Below are 17,557 nucleotides of genomic sequence, written 5' to 3'. Positions count from 1 at the left end.
ATAATAGGCTGCTGAATACCCTGTTTGTTTTTCTGAAATATTAGAACATCTCTGAAAGTTTCTCTGTTTTGCACAAGAAAAATGAGTAGTGTCGAACAGTAGCTCTTCTCGACCTTATTCTAGTGGCCTGGGTAACTTATTTGGGGAGATGGGATTATTTCAGTGCCTTACTCCAGAGTTAACAGGGTCATCGCTGTGGTTTCAAAATTTTTTCTTTTCAATGTCATTGAAGTGTATTGTTATTAATTTTGGTATTATTTTATTGTTATGGCTGGAATTAATATTTTGCAGATAGTTAGGTTGCCTAATCTTTCTATAAGCCTCCTGTTTTGGAGGATGGGGAGAGGGAAGGTAGTCCAAATTTTTCCTGTTTTACCTGATAATTTCCATACTTGGCCTCTGCCTTAGGTTAAGACTTCATCAAACATTCAGCCAAAAGAGTGGAAAGAACAAACATGTGCTTCAGAGGGGATGGGAATTCGGGAGCCGTGGGCAACGGTGCCTCCATCGATTCAGTTAGGAGAATATGTGGTGGTTCAAGAGCAAAAAGATGTTTGGAAAGGGGACAGAAAAAAAAGCACTTAATTTTACTAAGAAATGTAAGCACGACATTACATATTTTGGTGAGAAAACTATAGCTGCCCAGGAAAACAGACAGATCCTTGCTGCCCACTTAACATGAGGGCATGTTGCACGAGGCCATGAGAGTGAATGACTGAACGTCGTCCTCTAGTAATTAGTGCTAAAGATGAGTTTTATCTCACACCAGATTTGCTAGAAGTTGTGTTTGGACCGAAGGCTTTTATGCATGTATAAATATGTTATTGTTGTGCTGAGACATTCTCTCTGATTGCCAAACACACCACACTGCTATGGAACAACCACGTAAACATTGCACGTGTGATTTGTTTATATACACAAGATTAAACTTGTGCTTTGACGTTTGCATCCAAACAGTGCTCGGTAAAAGCATTGTAGTTTGATTTTCAGCACATAGTGATGTAAGTGGCCCTGCACTATAAGTATTGTGTTACGTGGTAATCATAGTTTTTTAATTTAGCTTCATCTCGTGTTTACTCTAAAGCTGTAGTATGCTTTGTTTTAAATAGTCAGATATCAGGAAATCTAAGCAGGTGCAATGTGTTGGTCAGCTTTTGTAAACTGGATTGACAGAAGATAATTTAAACCTAATGTTATTCTTTCCTGGTCTATGAACAGTTCACCTCTTTAGGAAGTAGCACTTAGGTACCTTCATTTTCAGCACTGTGTATTTATGAGTATCATGTTAGTTCACGCAGAGGTGCAAGATCTGTAGCACTGCTACTCTTCTACATTCTTTTGGTTTTGCCTGTTTTATTATTTTTCTGGGTTTTTTTTGTAATTTTTCTCCATAAATGCCACACGGTCAAATTTTCTGTATGCAGATCCCTGTCCTCTCCTCTACTTCTGTAAGAATCCAGCCTCTTCTTGTCTTTTTGCTGAATGGTAGAATCCTTCAGACCAACAGAGACTTAAACAAGCCGGTGGGTTTTGTTCTTTATCTAAGATGTCCAGTTTTCTATTCCAATGAGTACATGACTACAGAGAACAGATTTTTGAGTGAAATGAATATAACGTGGACTTTAGCTTTTGGCAAATTGCTTGAGTTTGCATCTTTGTTTCTTTACATGCAAAAAAAGACTGACTGGCTTGCTTTTTGCAGCTCTTCCTAGATCATGCTTTGAATTTTCTAGAAGCTAGAAAAGGCCGATTAGTTTGAATAGAAGAATGAGCTTGTCCAGCACTTAATTCATGCTACTATTGCTCTTAACTATGTGAATTTAAAAGCATCATACTGAAAAGACAGCAAGTTCAAGCTCTTGCCCAGATGATACAACGACATATTTATGAACAAACTAGCTACTACTTAAAGAGAGCTAATTAGTTAAGATGCAAAGCAAATTTAGCTTTGACAAAAAGAAGCACCTCTTCCCTCTCCCAGCTCGGTGGGATTTTCCTGTTGTCTCAGCAGGCTTTTGGGAGCTTTTGTTTTGACTTGCTGTCTCTCGATTTCCTCTTCTCTGTTCTATAGTATCACATCTGTTTGCAGGGGCTGCAGGAGGGATCTAGGGCAGCTCTTCTGGCTGCGCTGCCCTGCAAAATGCTTTAGGCTCCTACAATGGAGGACGGGAGCATGAGGAGGAAAGAAGGGATGGCAGGAGAGAGGCTTTGTAGGGACCAACTAGGGGCAACTATTAGATGCAGTGAAAGCTGGACAGGGAGAAAGCGGAGAGGAAGAAACAAAGGTTTTATTCAGAGGGGAGAAGGACCACAGGGTTCGGTAAAGGAGAAGGGAACAAGAAGGGAAGACAAAGGCACTTGGGGGAGTAAGGTCCAACTTCTGAGGTGGCCGGATTATAAAGTGAGGGTTTGGTGTGGGAGCTGGCTTCGTGGCGAGCAGCCCGCTAAGGGGGCTACGGAGCAGCAGGTCTCTCCTGCATCCCCTCCTTGGACCACCCGGATTTACAATTTCTGGGCTGGGCTGGGAGGGAAAATTGGTGAAGCGGAGGAAGGAGGAGCAGCAGCTCTGCACTTTTCTTGCCAGCAGATCTTCAGCCGTCAGGGCTGGATCAAGCTTGGCTCTTGCGTTAGGGGCTTTTAAAATAATAATAATAAAAAAAAGACTGTTTGGCCTAGCGGAGCTTGACGTTCCTCTCGGGCACACGGATGGCGCGTACGGCTGCGTTTCACCAAACCGGCCAGGCAGCACGTGTGCTCGAGCACAGCAAGCGATGATGTAACGGAGGGAGGTGTGATCCCGTGCATCGAGGGTGAGAACTGGAACTGCTTTTTAGATGTGTAGCAAGCATGTTTGGTTCAGGTTTGTATCAGGGTCTTGCTAGATAGGTAGCTTCATCTTAAAGGTATAATATTCTGTGTATGTACCACTGGCAAAGAAATATGGATCCTAAGTATAGTTACATATCATGACATGTTCATAATTATGCCTACATATCAGTTTAATTCTAGGTCTGCCTTTGTCAGCTAAACCAAGTAAATTAATTTTAGTATAGCAAAATTTGAATGAATTGCACATATCTATAAAATAATATCACTGTGTCTATTTGCATCTTAGGTTCATTTTAAATGTTTTTATCAAGTAATGATTCGTATGAGCTTTTCTGCTGTATTATCTTCATCCTGAGCAGTGGGTCTGTACAGTGAACAGCGTCTGCTCTTGCATACTCCTTCTCTTGCTCTCTCTCTGTAGTTAACAGAACCTTTGGGGCTTTGAATAATAGGATATTTTACTGTTTGGTCTCGTGTCTTTGACTGAGGACAATATCTCGGTATGGTCTTAAGGATGTGGTATGAGAATTAATTAGACTTTGGTTGCATGCAGCTTAGCTTTACTCCCTGCCTCCACCCCCACCAATTTTCTCTTCAAATTCTTACCTCTCATTTGGCTATATAATTTGATGCCTACCTTTGAGCGTCCTTGGCTGCTTGTAAAATATTTAAGCAACGTGTAAGTAGTCGTGCTTTCTTGCATCAATGCCTAAATAAGTTGTTGTTGTTCAGTTCCCCTGCATGACTAGTTCAGGTTTTAATTTTTTACTGCTGTAATAACAGAGGAGCGCGGGAAGGCGGAGCGACCCCACGCTACCTCCTGCGCGGTACTAGCAGCAGAGGCAGCTGGCACAGACGCTGCAGCGCAGGGATGCACAGCGCTGTCAGCCCGGGTGGGCAATGGTCTCGGCGCACCTACCTGGCCAAATCGGACCCAAGTCAGATTAAGTCAGTAAATTGACTCTATCAAGAAAACCCTTCCAGAATGAAATTCGAGGCTTCGATGGGGAAGATGCAGAATTGGAGCTGTGTGGCCGGCTGCTTGGTCGCGTTGTTGAGAGCCACCGGGGATGTGCTGCAGAGAACCAGCGAAGGTGTGAGGGAAGGAAAACCGTTAAGGAGATTCAGTGAGTGTCATCTCAACATAGTGTCAAAATGGAAATGTCAGGCCGCCACTGGCTGGGTAACAAGGTGTTAACATGAGAAGATACAATTCTTAACGTGGTCCTGGGGCAGCATACGGGCTCTGATGCCTAATTCCACCAGTGAAGAGCCGTTCTGTCACGATGATAATCCAGGTGACGCTAAAGCCAGAAGCCTACCACTTCGGTTGTGCTTAATTTTAAAAAGGAGAATCAATTTAAAATGAGAAAGCTTGGAAAAATTGCTAAAAAGGGCAGCTGCAGGAATAAAATCTTTGCACGTGGCATAGAGACTTTCGAAACAACCCTATCAGAGGCACTGAGCAAATGCGTTATCAGCTGCTTAAGTCTTGCAAAAGAACAAAAATAACGTATTTTGCTGTGCAGTGTTAGATGGAAGAAAGGTATCCTTCAGAAAGCTGAAGCTGAGTCTCGGGGGTGAAAATAGGCAAGTTAAATGCAAGAAAGAGGAGGCGCCAACCCAGGAAACCCAAAACAAGCTCAAAGGGCAGAAAAAAAAAAACTAGCAACAAATACTTGCTAGACTAAGTGAGGAGAAGGTAGTCTGACACAGTCTGCAGGCTGCATAGATGAACAAGGCATAAATAGATCTTTCAAAAAAGGGCTTTTTTTCTCCCTTTTTTCCTCATGTGCCAAATAGATGGCACAAGAAGGAGCTTTTCTTTCTGTAGGGGAACAAGTGGGTCTGCCTCAAATGAAAGTAATGATAGAGCAGGTTGTAAGAACACACTGACAAAAGCAGCAGTGCCAAAGCACTGGGACCAGAAGGTATTCCCTAGGGGATTCAGGGTGAAATAGCTGAATTACTGTCTTTGCTAGGTAACCTCCTTATAACTTCCTTAACTCCGGGGGACTGGCAGGTGGTTATTACGGCATCAAGTATTTACGGAGCAAATTAACTGAAACTCTTCTCAAGCACAGAATTAATGTTCACCTGGATAAACAGAATATGTTGGGAAAAAGTTGACGTGAGTTTTAAAAAGCAGAACTGGGCATCATTTCCCACTCTGTTGGAGTTTCTTTGGGCAAGCCATCGCACGTGCGCATGGGCCACCAAGCTGATGTACTTGCTTCCAAACTGGAGCACCAGTTCGAAAGTGAGAAGTGTTTTTTTCAAGCTGTAGGTAAGTTTTTCAGGTTGTAGTTAAGTAGCGAGAAGCTGCAAGGTGCTGTGAATGCTGGAAGCTTATCTCAAAAAGGAACTGGGCACATTAATGGAGGATAAATCTGTGGTGGCTTTGGGAGATAACACCTCCCTGCCCCACGATGTGCTAGATGCTGTGAAAGGAGTCTGGCCATCATGTACTTGCACTCTTTTTTTTTAAATAGTTTTTCCTAGGTATCTGGTATTAACTACTAGAGATGGGTTATAGAGCTAAATGAACCAAATACTCTCATTCTCTTACGATGGACAGCAATTCAAAGCATGAATATTCCTGTAATTTTCCTTTTTAAGCTCTAAATTAAGTCATCTGAGGTGGTGGAGAAGATTTTTGATGTAAAGGGTAACAGTGATTTGGAACGTTTTCTGGTTTAGCATGGCCCCACAGCTATATGTTATGTTTCAAATATTATTGTAATCAAATCTAAGTGTAAATAAAGGATGGAGGTAATTTCTCAGCCAAACTGCAGAAAACAGGAAAATGTACTCTATGAGGAAGAATAGCCTAATTTTGGAAGTGGTTATGTTACATTTATTTCTTCTGTGGGAATGATCTGTAGTTTAAATGTCTTTTTCTTCTTTGATCAAAGGTGAATTAAGCTGTGTTAAATGACTGCAAAGGTTTTGACAGCGTGACTGTGTCCAACACAATATTATATATTCAAAACAGGAAGCGAAACCCCCTTGTTGCGGGCAGTATGGTTGCGTGGGCTTTGCAGGACCTGGTGGGATGTCCAGAGAATCTTCTCAAATTCCAAAGATTGTTAACAAATTGATTTTTTTTCTTTTTACTCCCTCGTCTTTCAATCCTCTTCTGTAAATTATTTCATACAAAAAAAAAAAAAAAAAAAGGAAACGTGTTTGCTTCGGTATCTGTTTAATTGGTCTTTCTCTCATGAAAGTTCATCTTGCGATCTGAGCACTGTGCAGACTGAGCAGGATTACCTGCCATTTGATGCAAGTGATGGAACTCTTTGCTTCTTTCTGTAGAATAAATATTCTTTACAGCATATCCAGGGGTTTTTTTGATAGTTTGTCTCTTTTGTATGTGTGTGTGTCAGTGCGATATTTGGGTGTCTGGATTGCTGAGAACAACAACTGTGGGGTGGCAGGAGATTAAATAGGGTTAATACTACTCAGCACTCACGTTTTGTTGCGTTCTCCTCTCATCTGTTTTAAATTTAACATTTAATGAAATAAAACTGTTGGGAAAAGGGAAGGAAGCTTTCCACTTCAGCACTAGCTAGTCCTGTTTCTGCTGCTTGGGAAGTTTCTTTTGTTTTTTAAGCAGAACTTACGGAGGCTTAACATTTTGATGATGGGATTTAATCTTGGAGTGCTAGGTCTTCATTCACCCTATTTTTGGGGTGTGTTTTAAAGGAAAACTGACTGAAAGATTAATGTCTGAAAAGTGCTCCTTTTCACAGCAAGGTAAAGTAGAAAGCTGAGCTGAGCAGCACTGACTTCCTCTCTCTTCTTTCATCCTCTCTACTTAAACTCAACCATGAACCACTCGCGAAGAATTTCTACTAAAAGATGTGATTTTCAAAAGACTTCAGAAGATGCTGCAAAGGATGCAAAGGAGCATTTGAGATGGGAAACGACTCGGAGAACGCCGCCGCTACAACACAGCTTTGAGAAGTCAAAAACAATAGCGCAGGTTTGGGTGGAGAGATGAAAGTAGCCTTTCTTCTGACTGCTGTTCCTATACATTAATTAAATAACTTGCTTCTCCTCAAAGCTGTCTCCCTTAGGGGAAAAAGATTTTTTTGGCAGCCTGTGTTGGAAATAAACTTTATCAGCAGAGAATGAGAGTGTGTTCTCCCCCCGCCAGGATCTTTAATAGGAACAACTTTCTTCCTCGAGGCTTGCCAGAGCCTTGTAGGCAACAGCTGCTCAACACATTCGCGCCGGGGCTCTCCGACTCGTATAGTGCAAAACTAAAGCATTTGGGTTGACCAAGGCAAGGCTCAGTTTGCTCTCTGTCGTCTCCGGTAGTGACAAGTTTGATAACAAATTGCAGTTTTGTTTGCTATAAATGACGGCAGATAGTCTTATTGTAAATAAGCAAAGTGGAAATGGAGATGAAATTCTTCCTGAGTACACAAATTTGGACTAGTTGCTATTGAACGCTTTGCACAAAAATCTGTATCGCCTTTTTCTGTATTTATTTAAAATTGTTCGTACCTCATTCAGGTACTTGTTGCTGTAAGCCCCTCAAAGCGATGTTATTCTCTCATTCAGCAGTTATTTAGGAGAGCTTATTTACGTGGAAGAAGAATCAACACAGTCGTGTTTAATAATTTGACAGAGTGTAATAATTTGAGTAAGATGAGTTATAATTTGATTCAATTAAAATTCTCTCCTAGAAGACACATTCCTTTCTGAGAGAAGTCCCCTCTTGGTCCAGTGTAACTGGTGTGGCCCGCTGGGACGTTTTCTGCGCTATCTGGAGTGGAAAGGAGGGGTATAAACGATGCAGACGTGCTGTTTTGAGGGGTGCAAGAGGGTGCAATAAATTTCCAGTAACGCTTAGTGATTCTCGTGGATCCCACGGGAGAAAACGCCTCTGCTCCCCAGTGGCAGGTCATTCCTCATTTCTCCCAAGAGCAGTTTCAGAAGCATTACTAGGCAGGACGTTGATCGTAGTGAGTTCCTACAGTTTAAAGAAGACACCTTTAAATGAATTTTTCTCATAGTTGTTGATACTAACTCCCCTTTTCCTTTCTCCCCCCGTTCCTCCCCTGCTCGAAAAACACTGATGAAAGATTATTTTGTTTTTTCAGTAAATCTGTAGTCACCTATGGGCCTTTTGTGCTTACAGATATCATGTAAAAAAGCTTTGATACTCTCAGGCAACAAAATAGGGAGCCCGTTGTCACACAGCGGGCTTCTGCGAAGCAGTGCTGGGTTACCTGAAGAACTAACTTAGCCCATACTTTCCCCATTTTAATTCTGATGAATTAGTCTTTAATTTTTGCATAAAAATCCTAATTGCAAACAATGGGTACGTTAGTACCACGGCAAAAGTAATCGTGTGGCCTGTAATTTTCTCTTTTTACGGCTCTTACCTTGGTATAACATAGAGTCATTTGGGATCACTGGAGGCATCGAAGGCCACGTCTCTGAGAGCGGGTTTGGGTATAGTCCAGCTCCCTTGACACTGGCCGTTACTTGTTCCAGGAGCTCCGTGGATCAATAGCACTGCAGCACTTAAAACATTTTAGTACCAGAGAGACTTCGATAAAGTCTGCTCTCTGCAGCATTACGTAGTCATTGGGCCGCTTCCAGCACACGAATCAGCCTCTGGCGTGGCAGCTCTTCGTTATTAACTAAAGACGGGGAATATATGATGGGCAAAGAGCCCACTTGGGCTCTCTTTAAATGCGAGTTTCTGAAGGCTGCTTTTCCAACTGATACCCTGACTTTTCACATCCTAATTTGGGCAGTTTTTTGTGTGTATATATATATATATATATGTGTGTGTGTGTGTGTGTGTGTGTATAGAGAGAGAGAGAGAGAGAGAGAGAGAAATATTGGGATTGCTATCCTTCTGTACATAATTTAAGTGATAATACTGTGTTTGCATATATAAATGCAGAGTTCAGCTTCTGTTCAGCTAGAGCAATTGTATGAGATTCATATGCAGTAAAAAACAGAGCAATTCACTAACTTTCATCATTTGTAACAGTGATAAAATGTTTTTACACTTTTAAAGGTACAGATTTCATTATTTCATCCTTTTCTGGCAGAGGAAAATTCAAAACATAGTCAAAATTCAGCAGTTTTGTGCATAAGGAAGGGAGGAGATAAAACTGGGGGGAAAAATAGTTGTAGGAGTATGAGCTAAACTCTTTGGCAGGCTGCTGCGAAGGACCTGAGAGCATGGTAGCAAGTCAGGAGAACGAGGCACGTGGCCAGTTTGCATCTGTATTTATAGTGAAGCATGCAAGTCTGTGTAATAGAGGTCTGCAGTGATTTGTGCGTGCTTATATGCACGTGTGCACTTTTTTCATGCTTGTAAGGGACTGAGACAAGGAGGGGGAACCAGATCCCGGGTTATTGCTGGTCAAGGCACGGTTTATGCTACAGAAAAGCAGTGTTTCCTCCAGCTTCTACCTCGTTCAAATTGTGCTGCTATATATTTGTATATGTGCGTACCCACACAACGGTGTAGGTACATTTGTTGTAGTCAAAACTGTAGAACTGATTGAGATCTACTGAAACTAGTGCCTGGAACACCTTCTTCAGCCAGGTCCTAAGGTGGTAATAACCTTTGGTTGGCTGGTTTGTGTGAAACACGCTTTTTGAGGTTCAAGCTGAATTTAATAGATTAAGCCTTTTGCTAATCCATGATAATTCCCTTTTATCACTGCCTTTTAATCTAAAGAAAATCTATTTTTAGTTAAATACTCATCTATAAACTAGGTGACAAAGAAATGGTAACACAGCAGATGCAACACAGGAGCGTCTCCCTTCTCCACTGGTTGAGGAGCACATGAGTGCTCAGGAGGTCTTTTACCTTGGATTTTCTTGCCTGATGAAGATCCACATATGGATCATGCTAGTGGAAGGAGAAGCCAAAGAGTTAATAATTTACAGGCAATCCTGAAATGAAGATGGCAGAATTTTTCCTTTTTAAAAGGGCTGTTTCTATCAAAAATAATTTTTCCATAACAAAGTTGCATACAATCTTTTTAATCTAGTTTATAGCAGCAGGCTCATATCTTTTTTTTTCAAGACTAGGCTTCAGCGGTCGGTGCCCCTATTGTACTTGGAGTGTCCTTGTAAGAGAATCAGCATGAAAACTGAGAAGAAAATAGTTTATTTCTTTGCCCTCACTGGAAGATAGACCACCTGTTGCCCCAAGTTTCATAAATGAGCCATCTAATTAAATGTTCTGAATGCCTTCCCTGGTAATTGTTTTGCATTATGCTTTTAATTCCAATCCTAGAATTGCTACTGCTGTCCTCACTCAGGAAAAGTTCCTGTCAAAGTCAAATGAGAATTTTATTTGCACTAGAAGAAGGACCTTCAGCCTCTGCTCTACTCTCTTGGATACCAGTGAGATTCAGTCTGAGTAAGAATTGGAGGAGCTAGCCCCCAAAATGTGCACTATTTGTTTTAAGTAACTTCTCTAGCTATTTAAATTTAACATCCTATGTTAATAGTACCAAGTCAGTGCCCATTTGAAGACAATGTTTTATGTTTGACTTCTGGAGAAGAAAGGACACAGAACAGACCTGCAGAACATACCTACGGTACAGGCTGCTGCTTCAGTTCCTCAGCTGTAGTTAAGGGACATATAATTCAGCCTTGCTGATGCAAGTAATGGCTTTTTTTGACTTTAAGGATAGTTATTGCAATAAGTAGATTTTTTTCAACTAAATGCACATTTTGCAGTTCCAGAAAGAGATCATTAGTAAACAGCGACCACTTGATGGGTCATGTTTTTATAGCTGGATGTTGCAAACATCTGTTCTTTAAGCTACAGCTTTCAGAGTCATAAGAAATGTACTAGTGTGGCAGAAATACTGTTTCCCGCTCTGAAAATCGTAACAGGAGAGGCTATTTTGATGCTTACAGTTTTGTGCTGTTTAATGCCTACAGTCTGTCGTAGAGCGAGACTTACAGAAATGAGAGACCTAATGGACAGCAGCAAGTGTAGAATACTTTAAAGATTTTTTTCTTGCTTCTGTTAACTTCTATAGTATGTGGCAAATGCTTGTCCTGTGGCGCTGATCATAAGATTTCACCATGCTTTTGGGAAGCTGATCACGACATACACAAACTTCTGTGCACGAGAAGTCACTTTTATTAGTGGGTTGATATTATCCTTCAATGTTTGGCTAAAAAATGGTGAAACAGACTTCTGAATTTAGGGCATTTCTATTTGTTATTTACTCCAGTAGAATATTAATACCTGAACATGAATCTGTCGGGATAATGTTCATTTGGAAGGGAGACAGGATTTTACGTGAAAATCCTCCTTTCATGTAATCGGGTGACATATGAGTAAGGAGGGTTTTTTGTCTGTTTAAGGTTTAGGAGTAGCTAAAATGAAAGAACTTCCTGCTTTGTGGCTTTTTCCTGATGTGCCATTATGCTGAGGAGATTATCTTGATGAGAGTCTTTTAAAATAAACCGTTGTTTTTGAGCCATGTTGATTTAGAGTATCTTGTCTAGTGATAACGTAGGCTTTCAAAACTTAGGTCGTACTTTTTAGGGAATAAAATAAAGTCAATGCTGTCAATTGGCATGTATGACTAAACGTGCAGTGCAAGAAGCATTGCTCATGTTGATGATAATCTAAAGTTTTCCACTGTCCTCAAAATGAAAATTGATGGACGAGTGTGTCGAATTCCTGAGCTGATCACTTCTGCTGTCCTAGGCCAGTTATTTGGAGAAGACAGGAATTAATCAAGTGGATATTGGGAGATGCGGTTTGGTTTGTCATCGAGGAGCTAAGATCAAGAATAGGGGCATCAGTAAAGCCCCTGCTGAAATGGGAGATTGCTGTGTTCAAACAGAGTATGTTCAGTCTGGTCTGTTGGGTTGTGAGACAAAGACCACAGGGGTTGAGGTTCTGCAGAAGCAAAGATGAATGTTTAGCTATTTATTTATTACCTAGGGACTATTAAGAAAAGAACAAGAAAAGTCTTTGATCAACTGTAGCTTAAAACATGTTCTTAAACTGAATAACTACAGCATCATCTTGCTCTTGGTTTTAAGCTTTTTCCTTCTTTTGTCATTTGGAGTAAACCCCCCAAGTGGGCAGGTTCTGGATCTTCAGAAGACTTGGTTCTCATTTCTCAAATGGTCAAAAAAAAAATCATAGTCAATATCCTCATCCCTTTCCTTGCTTTTATAATTTTTTCCTTCCTGTTTGGGTTATTAACTCAGTTTTTAGTGCAAAAAAAAAAAAAGCTGTAGACTCTCCCATTGCAGTCTTTAACATCTCTTAAGCTGAGACCTGTGCAAGTTCTCTATTGCATCAGATGATTTATGGTTCTAGCGTTAACCAGCAATGATTAAGAAACAAAAGATGAGCTCTTTCTAATTTAGAGATTATAAAAACAACTCTTACTGTGACCATGGTGAAACAATTGAGAAAGCATAGTTGTTAGAACTGCAACTGTGAAAGACATAATAATAAATGGTCCGTGCAGAATTATTATTCTAAACTATTTTCATGTGACAGTAATAACTTTAATATTTACACATTTTCATTGTATGAGTACCTGGCGTGTGGTCATTGTTATTCATAATTCTGTTGCCGGCGCTGGCCAGTTTGCAGGCTGATAGATTTATGCACGTGTGTGTTTGTACTTTAACAACGTTAAGCATCAGGTTACACGAGCCTGTCTCTATCGCACATTCCCATTCCTGCCCTGGCTCACGTTACACGGGGCAGTGAAGAAGCTAGAGGTGAATGTGCTTTAGGTATACGTAATATTCATCTAACGTTTTCTTGTGCATGATAACAGAGTACCTTCTTTCTTATCAGATTGGGTCTCCTGGGTCAGATGGTGAGAGTAATTTTGTAGTAGAGAGAGCATTTTGGTAGAGAGTGTGGCATCTAATTCCTTGCATGTATGTGCTCTCGTGGGGATTTTCTTTTGGAAATAGCATAGCATAATCTTAATCTGCCTTTTTCCCCTCTCCTTTTTTAAAAATACCTGTGATCACTCCTGCATCAGCTCAGCCAGTGAGAGTAAACTGCCTTGTCCTCCTCGTCCTGAAACCGGCTGATTTTTCTCCAACCAAGGCACACCACGTTGGCGGTGTGCACTCTCCCTAGCAGCACGAGATTTATTGCTGCCTCTGAGGTCCTAACGTGACCTGTTGAGCTTTTATTGCAGGAGATACCTGAGAACCAACATTCCTGCTGTCCGTAGCCTTGGATCCCAAGCTTATTTTGCAGGACATATATAAATAGAAATTATGTAAATCAAAGCTGTTATGTTAAAAATCAGTGAAGCATGAAACACGCTGACCCACAATACAGTATTTAGAGAGGCTTTTCAAATTAGTCTTTTGCTTTAATGGGCATAGGGGTTCCTTTGAAATGTAATACGAGAATTTCTGCAAATACTGATGTGTTCCTTAGTTCTGTTTCTCTGGTCTGACGAGAATATTTGTTAAAAAAACTTACTAACGTAAGTTTTATAAATTATTATTTTATTATAAACAAATGTTGCACAGAACCTGGAGTCTTTCAGAATTGCAACTGCTCTAATATGCAGCAAAATCACATTTCTCTAGCCCTAGTAGTCAATACTGTTTTGTTACAGCTAAAATTTTATCTTTCCCCTGCTTTGTAATTTAATTCACTTGAATTTTTTCTGAGTTTGCAAGGATAAAAGTGAAGTGCTGCCTTTTGTCTTAGGCAGCATTCATTTTAGTCTGATCATTTGTACTGAATGCCAGATTTCTTTGCTCAGCCATACAGAATGCATTCAGTTTTGAAGCTGAAATTTTGTGTTCAAAGAGAACAATTACCGAACACGAAATTTCTGTGTTGCTTTTAGTTACTCAGAGTTAAGCGTCTCGAGCCTCAGCGGGCTCCACTTACTCACGATCTCAGCCTTTCTGTAGCTGCTGATGGCCTGTAGTTGCCAGGCTCATTTGCTTCCTATTAAAACAAACAAACAAACAAACAAAAAAAAAAAAAAAAAAAAAACCCAAAAAATCTCTTCCATAAAGTGGGAAGAGAAAAAAGGAAGTGTTCAAGTATCGAGAACTGTGCCTCAATCCTTGCACGCTTTAAGACCGTAGAGTCGATTGAAGGTTTTAACAAGCGCCATCTCCTCCGTAAAGAATGCAGATAACTTTTTTCTTTTTCGTGGTGGGGGGAATCGGTAACCTGATATGAGCCTGACAGTGTCGTTTAGTTAAGTGCTTCCATCTGTTGCCTGCTATTTCCCTTACTCATGACCTCTCTTTCTCTCTCCCCCCACCTCTCCTTCTCCTTAGCCCCTTTGAGGAAAGCAAAGTTTGTTGAGAGCCCTCGAATCCCCGAGTCGGAGCTCGGCTCCCCGACGCTCTCGGCAGCGCCGAAGCTGGACGTCGATGCGTACGGCGCCGGTAAGCCCGCGAGCCCGCGGAGGGGGAGAGGCGATTCCAGCTCCGCGAGGCGTGCAGCGCCTCCGTTCCAACGCTGGTTGGCGGGACCTTCCCCAGCCGCCTTTTATTGCCTTGGGAACTTGAACAAGTAGCTGTTTCTAATTGATACGTTTTTAGTTTCATCACTTACAATTTTGTGCGGGCTCCAGAGTAACCTCGTGGCTGCTCGCCCCAAAGAATAACTCCGAAGATGTAGAAAGTTGATTTTAAGTAGATAAAAGCGATCCAATAGGCATCATCTTTCAAATTTGATTTTAAATGATGGTCTTCAGAGATGCTGGAAGAAAAACACAGTTCAGAAATATCATTAAGTCGACTAATATGAAACAACATGATCTTTTATTCCTGCAGCTAAGAATATATATATATTTAAATGTGTGTGTATATATATATATTTTAACTAGGCTGCAGTTTATGTATCCTGTAGTAATTGCTCTTAAAAGCATGCGTCTTGCTGGAGGCCTCTGGAGAACACGGGTTGAAGCATAAATAGAAGTGGGTCGTGTCTCTCCCCGGCTTAACCCTCTATTTGTCCAACTCCTCGGTCAGGCAGTTGCATAAATATCTTCAGGCTCAGACAGCCCTCATGCAGATGTGTGAATTCCATTAAATCTTTATATAGCTGCATCTCGCCGAGAAGTCGCTATCGTTTCCCTGATTCTTCCGAACTCGGCGAAGTTGCCTGGCAACGCGGGGAAGGCTGGGAAGCTGTGCCGGAGGTGTTACACTCGGAGCAGGCTGCGACCGGAGCTTGCTTAAGGGAGCAGGAAACGTGGCTTTGAAATTTTGGCCAGATTCTGCCCTTTCCTCCTCTGGCTCTCACTTGTTTCTAAACCGAAGGGACCCTCGATCCGCGCTGGCCTTTGTTGGGACGAAAGGCTGCCGAACGCTTTCAAAGAGCACGTGCACGTACAAAACCTTGCTCTTCAAACCGTAGCTGTAGCAGGAACGGTCTTACTGATAAATGATTCTCTGAAATCAGGGTATCATTTATTGCTGTGGGTGGTGAGCTTAAAGAATATTCGCAACTGGAGGAACTGAACGTTGTCCAAATCCTGAGCTGGCTTTCCGTAGCGTATTGTGTTTGCAAGAGGGGGATGTCTCAGGAAAGACGGTTCGTGTGCTTGGGAACGCCTCCTTTGGGGCCACGGTTGCAGCGCTCGTTCTTTGCCAGTGATCGTGAATTACAATTAAAAATTTTGCTGTTGCAGCTTTTTCTTCTTTTTGCTGTAGAGCTTCTACTGTGGCGTTCATAATCGTTAATAATTATAAAGTTGTTATGATGGCGTTCAGAGAATTATGCTTGGATGGTAAATACACCTTAAAAAGAATAAATTCCGCATCGGTGGACGCCGCGTGTGCGTGCGGCAGGCGTGCTCACGCGTGCGCTGCCCCTCGCCCCCGGCCACGCTCGCCACCCTCTTGGGAAGGGGCAGGAGCGTTCCTCGAGGTCTCCAAAGCCCCCGGCTGGAAGCGCAGCTTTGCCAATGCAATCTGCTCTTTTTGATCTCCTCTTGGGGAGAGCAGATCCAAAAGCGGAGTTTCCTAATGTGATATCGTTAGGAAGAGGAGAGGTGTCACACTGCGTGCTAGGGAACGGTGCGGACTTAGAGCAAAGGCAGCAGTCAGGGATTGCAGGAGGCCTGGTTATGGTCTGCGTGGCGGGGAAGCTGCTGGGAAGCCTCAGCCCCTGTTGTATCCGTGCACGTTTGGGGTCTGGGAACTCGTCAAGCAGGAAAACCTGGGTTTGTCGGCGTCTGGGGAATGCCGATTCCGAAGAGCCAGAGCGGATCTGTGCTAGCTGCAGCTAGGCTTGCTGCTTGCGGAGCATTAGAGGAGCCTGGTGGGGAGGGATTTTTGAAGGAATTTTTTTTTCCTTTCGATTTTTGAAACTGAAGCTCTTCAGAAAGAGAAGAAAGTTTGTGTGATGCAGTTTCCTTGTTGCAGTGCCCCAGTCCCTCCCGTCTGTCTCGCCCACGCTCAGAGCTGCAGGGAGGCACTTGCACGCGAGCAGCACCCGGGGCTGTTTAACTTACCCTGTGTGATAGAAACACGTTATGCTTTCTCCAGCTGGATTCCTCGTTCTCACTGTGAAAGCAGCAGTAACGTGAGGGCTGGAGGTTTTGCTGCGTTAGAAGAGTGGGCTCTGGTGGGAACTCAGGAAGTGAGACCCTAGGAAGGAGGAGGTGGCTGGGGAAGGATCCTGGAGTAAAGAAGAAAGGAAAAGACAAGGACATGGACAACTTGGGAGGGACAAAAGACATTGGGTCCAGTCCTAGTGTCCGGCTCAGGATGGGGATGCTGGGGAAGAGCAGCTGGTCCTGTTCTGGGCTGCAGCCTACGGCAGTGCCAGTAACCACAATGTTTTCCAGGGAACTGCAGCTCCTTTCCTCGATGCCAGACTTATTTTAGCCCTCCTCCAAAATGCGTGTCCCCTGTGAAGGCTATTAATACACAAAGCTTTAAATCCAGAGCAAAGTCGCTGGGAGCAAAGTTGGATGCACGATGATATAGATTGAAAGAAGGCAAAAGAAGACGGAAGATGCGCTACAGCCTGGCGATGGAGTGCAGGTGGAGCAGTTTGTAAAGCGCTCCCTGGCAAGCAATGCAATTAACTGCACACTTAAAGGCAGTTTAAAACACTAAATAGCAACGAGGAGAGAACATTATCTACTCTGCATATAGAAATGATTATTTCCATTGGTGATGCCTCGAGGAGAAAATTTTGCTCACTGCAAAAATGTTTATTTTAAGGCTTCAGGCAAATTTCCGCACATTCTGGGAGGTGGTTTCCTGAGCAACCGTTGTTCCCTCTTTGGCCTGTCTTGCTTGTGCTGGGAATTATTTCTTTTGACATGTTGCAGGACAAATCAGCATACAAGGTGATACATTCTCAATCTTTTTAATCTGAAGAAGGAAAAAAGCGTAAGAAAGTGGTTAGTATCTTTTGAAGGAAGCTGGAGTAGGAAGGACATAGCAAAGATGCAAGCTGGTTAATAAAAGAATATATATATTAGGAGCTGTATTCTTCCTTATGCCAAAGAAAGCAATTAAATGCTTTGAGGTGAATTTAATCTATTTTAAGTAAGAGCAGAGAATGGCCCACATTTTCTAGTTGTGGCACTGTTTATGGAGTGAAGAGTATCCTGGTCACTTTGTTCTGCTTGGTTGTTTGTCACAAGGGCATTTTTCTTTAAATTGGTTTTTCTTTTGAACATGGGGTCTAAGCCATGCCTGTGGGGTTTTTGTTTTGTTTTGTTTATAAAAGCTCAGGAAA

At 42.2% G+C, this 17,557-nt stretch overlaps 1 protein-coding gene across 1 annotated transcript in view; it reads left to right on the top strand.

Moving 5' to 3' along the window:
* The window catches only part of TANC2 (tetratricopeptide repeat, ankyrin repeat and coiled-coil containing 2), a 239,560-nt gene that overhangs the window by 108,693 nt on the left and 113,310 nt on the right, over positions 1 to 17,557 (top strand). The window contains exon 6 of the mRNA XM_062595777.1: positions 14,131 to 14,241. Coding sequence (XP_062451761.1) covers positions 14,131 to 14,241 — 111 coding nt within the window. The remainder of the gene's footprint in view (positions 1 to 14,130; positions 14,242 to 17,557) is intronic.

The sequence above is a fragment of the Rhea pennata genome, chromosome 26 (genome assembly GCF_028389875.1).
Source record: "Rhea pennata isolate bPtePen1 chromosome 26, bPtePen1.pri, whole genome shotgun sequence".
NCBI classification, from domain to species: Eukaryota; Metazoa; Chordata; class Aves; order Rheiformes; family Rheidae; genus Rhea; species Rhea pennata.
Note: the sequence above shows the minus strand (reverse complement) of the source record. Positions and strands in the feature narration are given on the sequence as shown.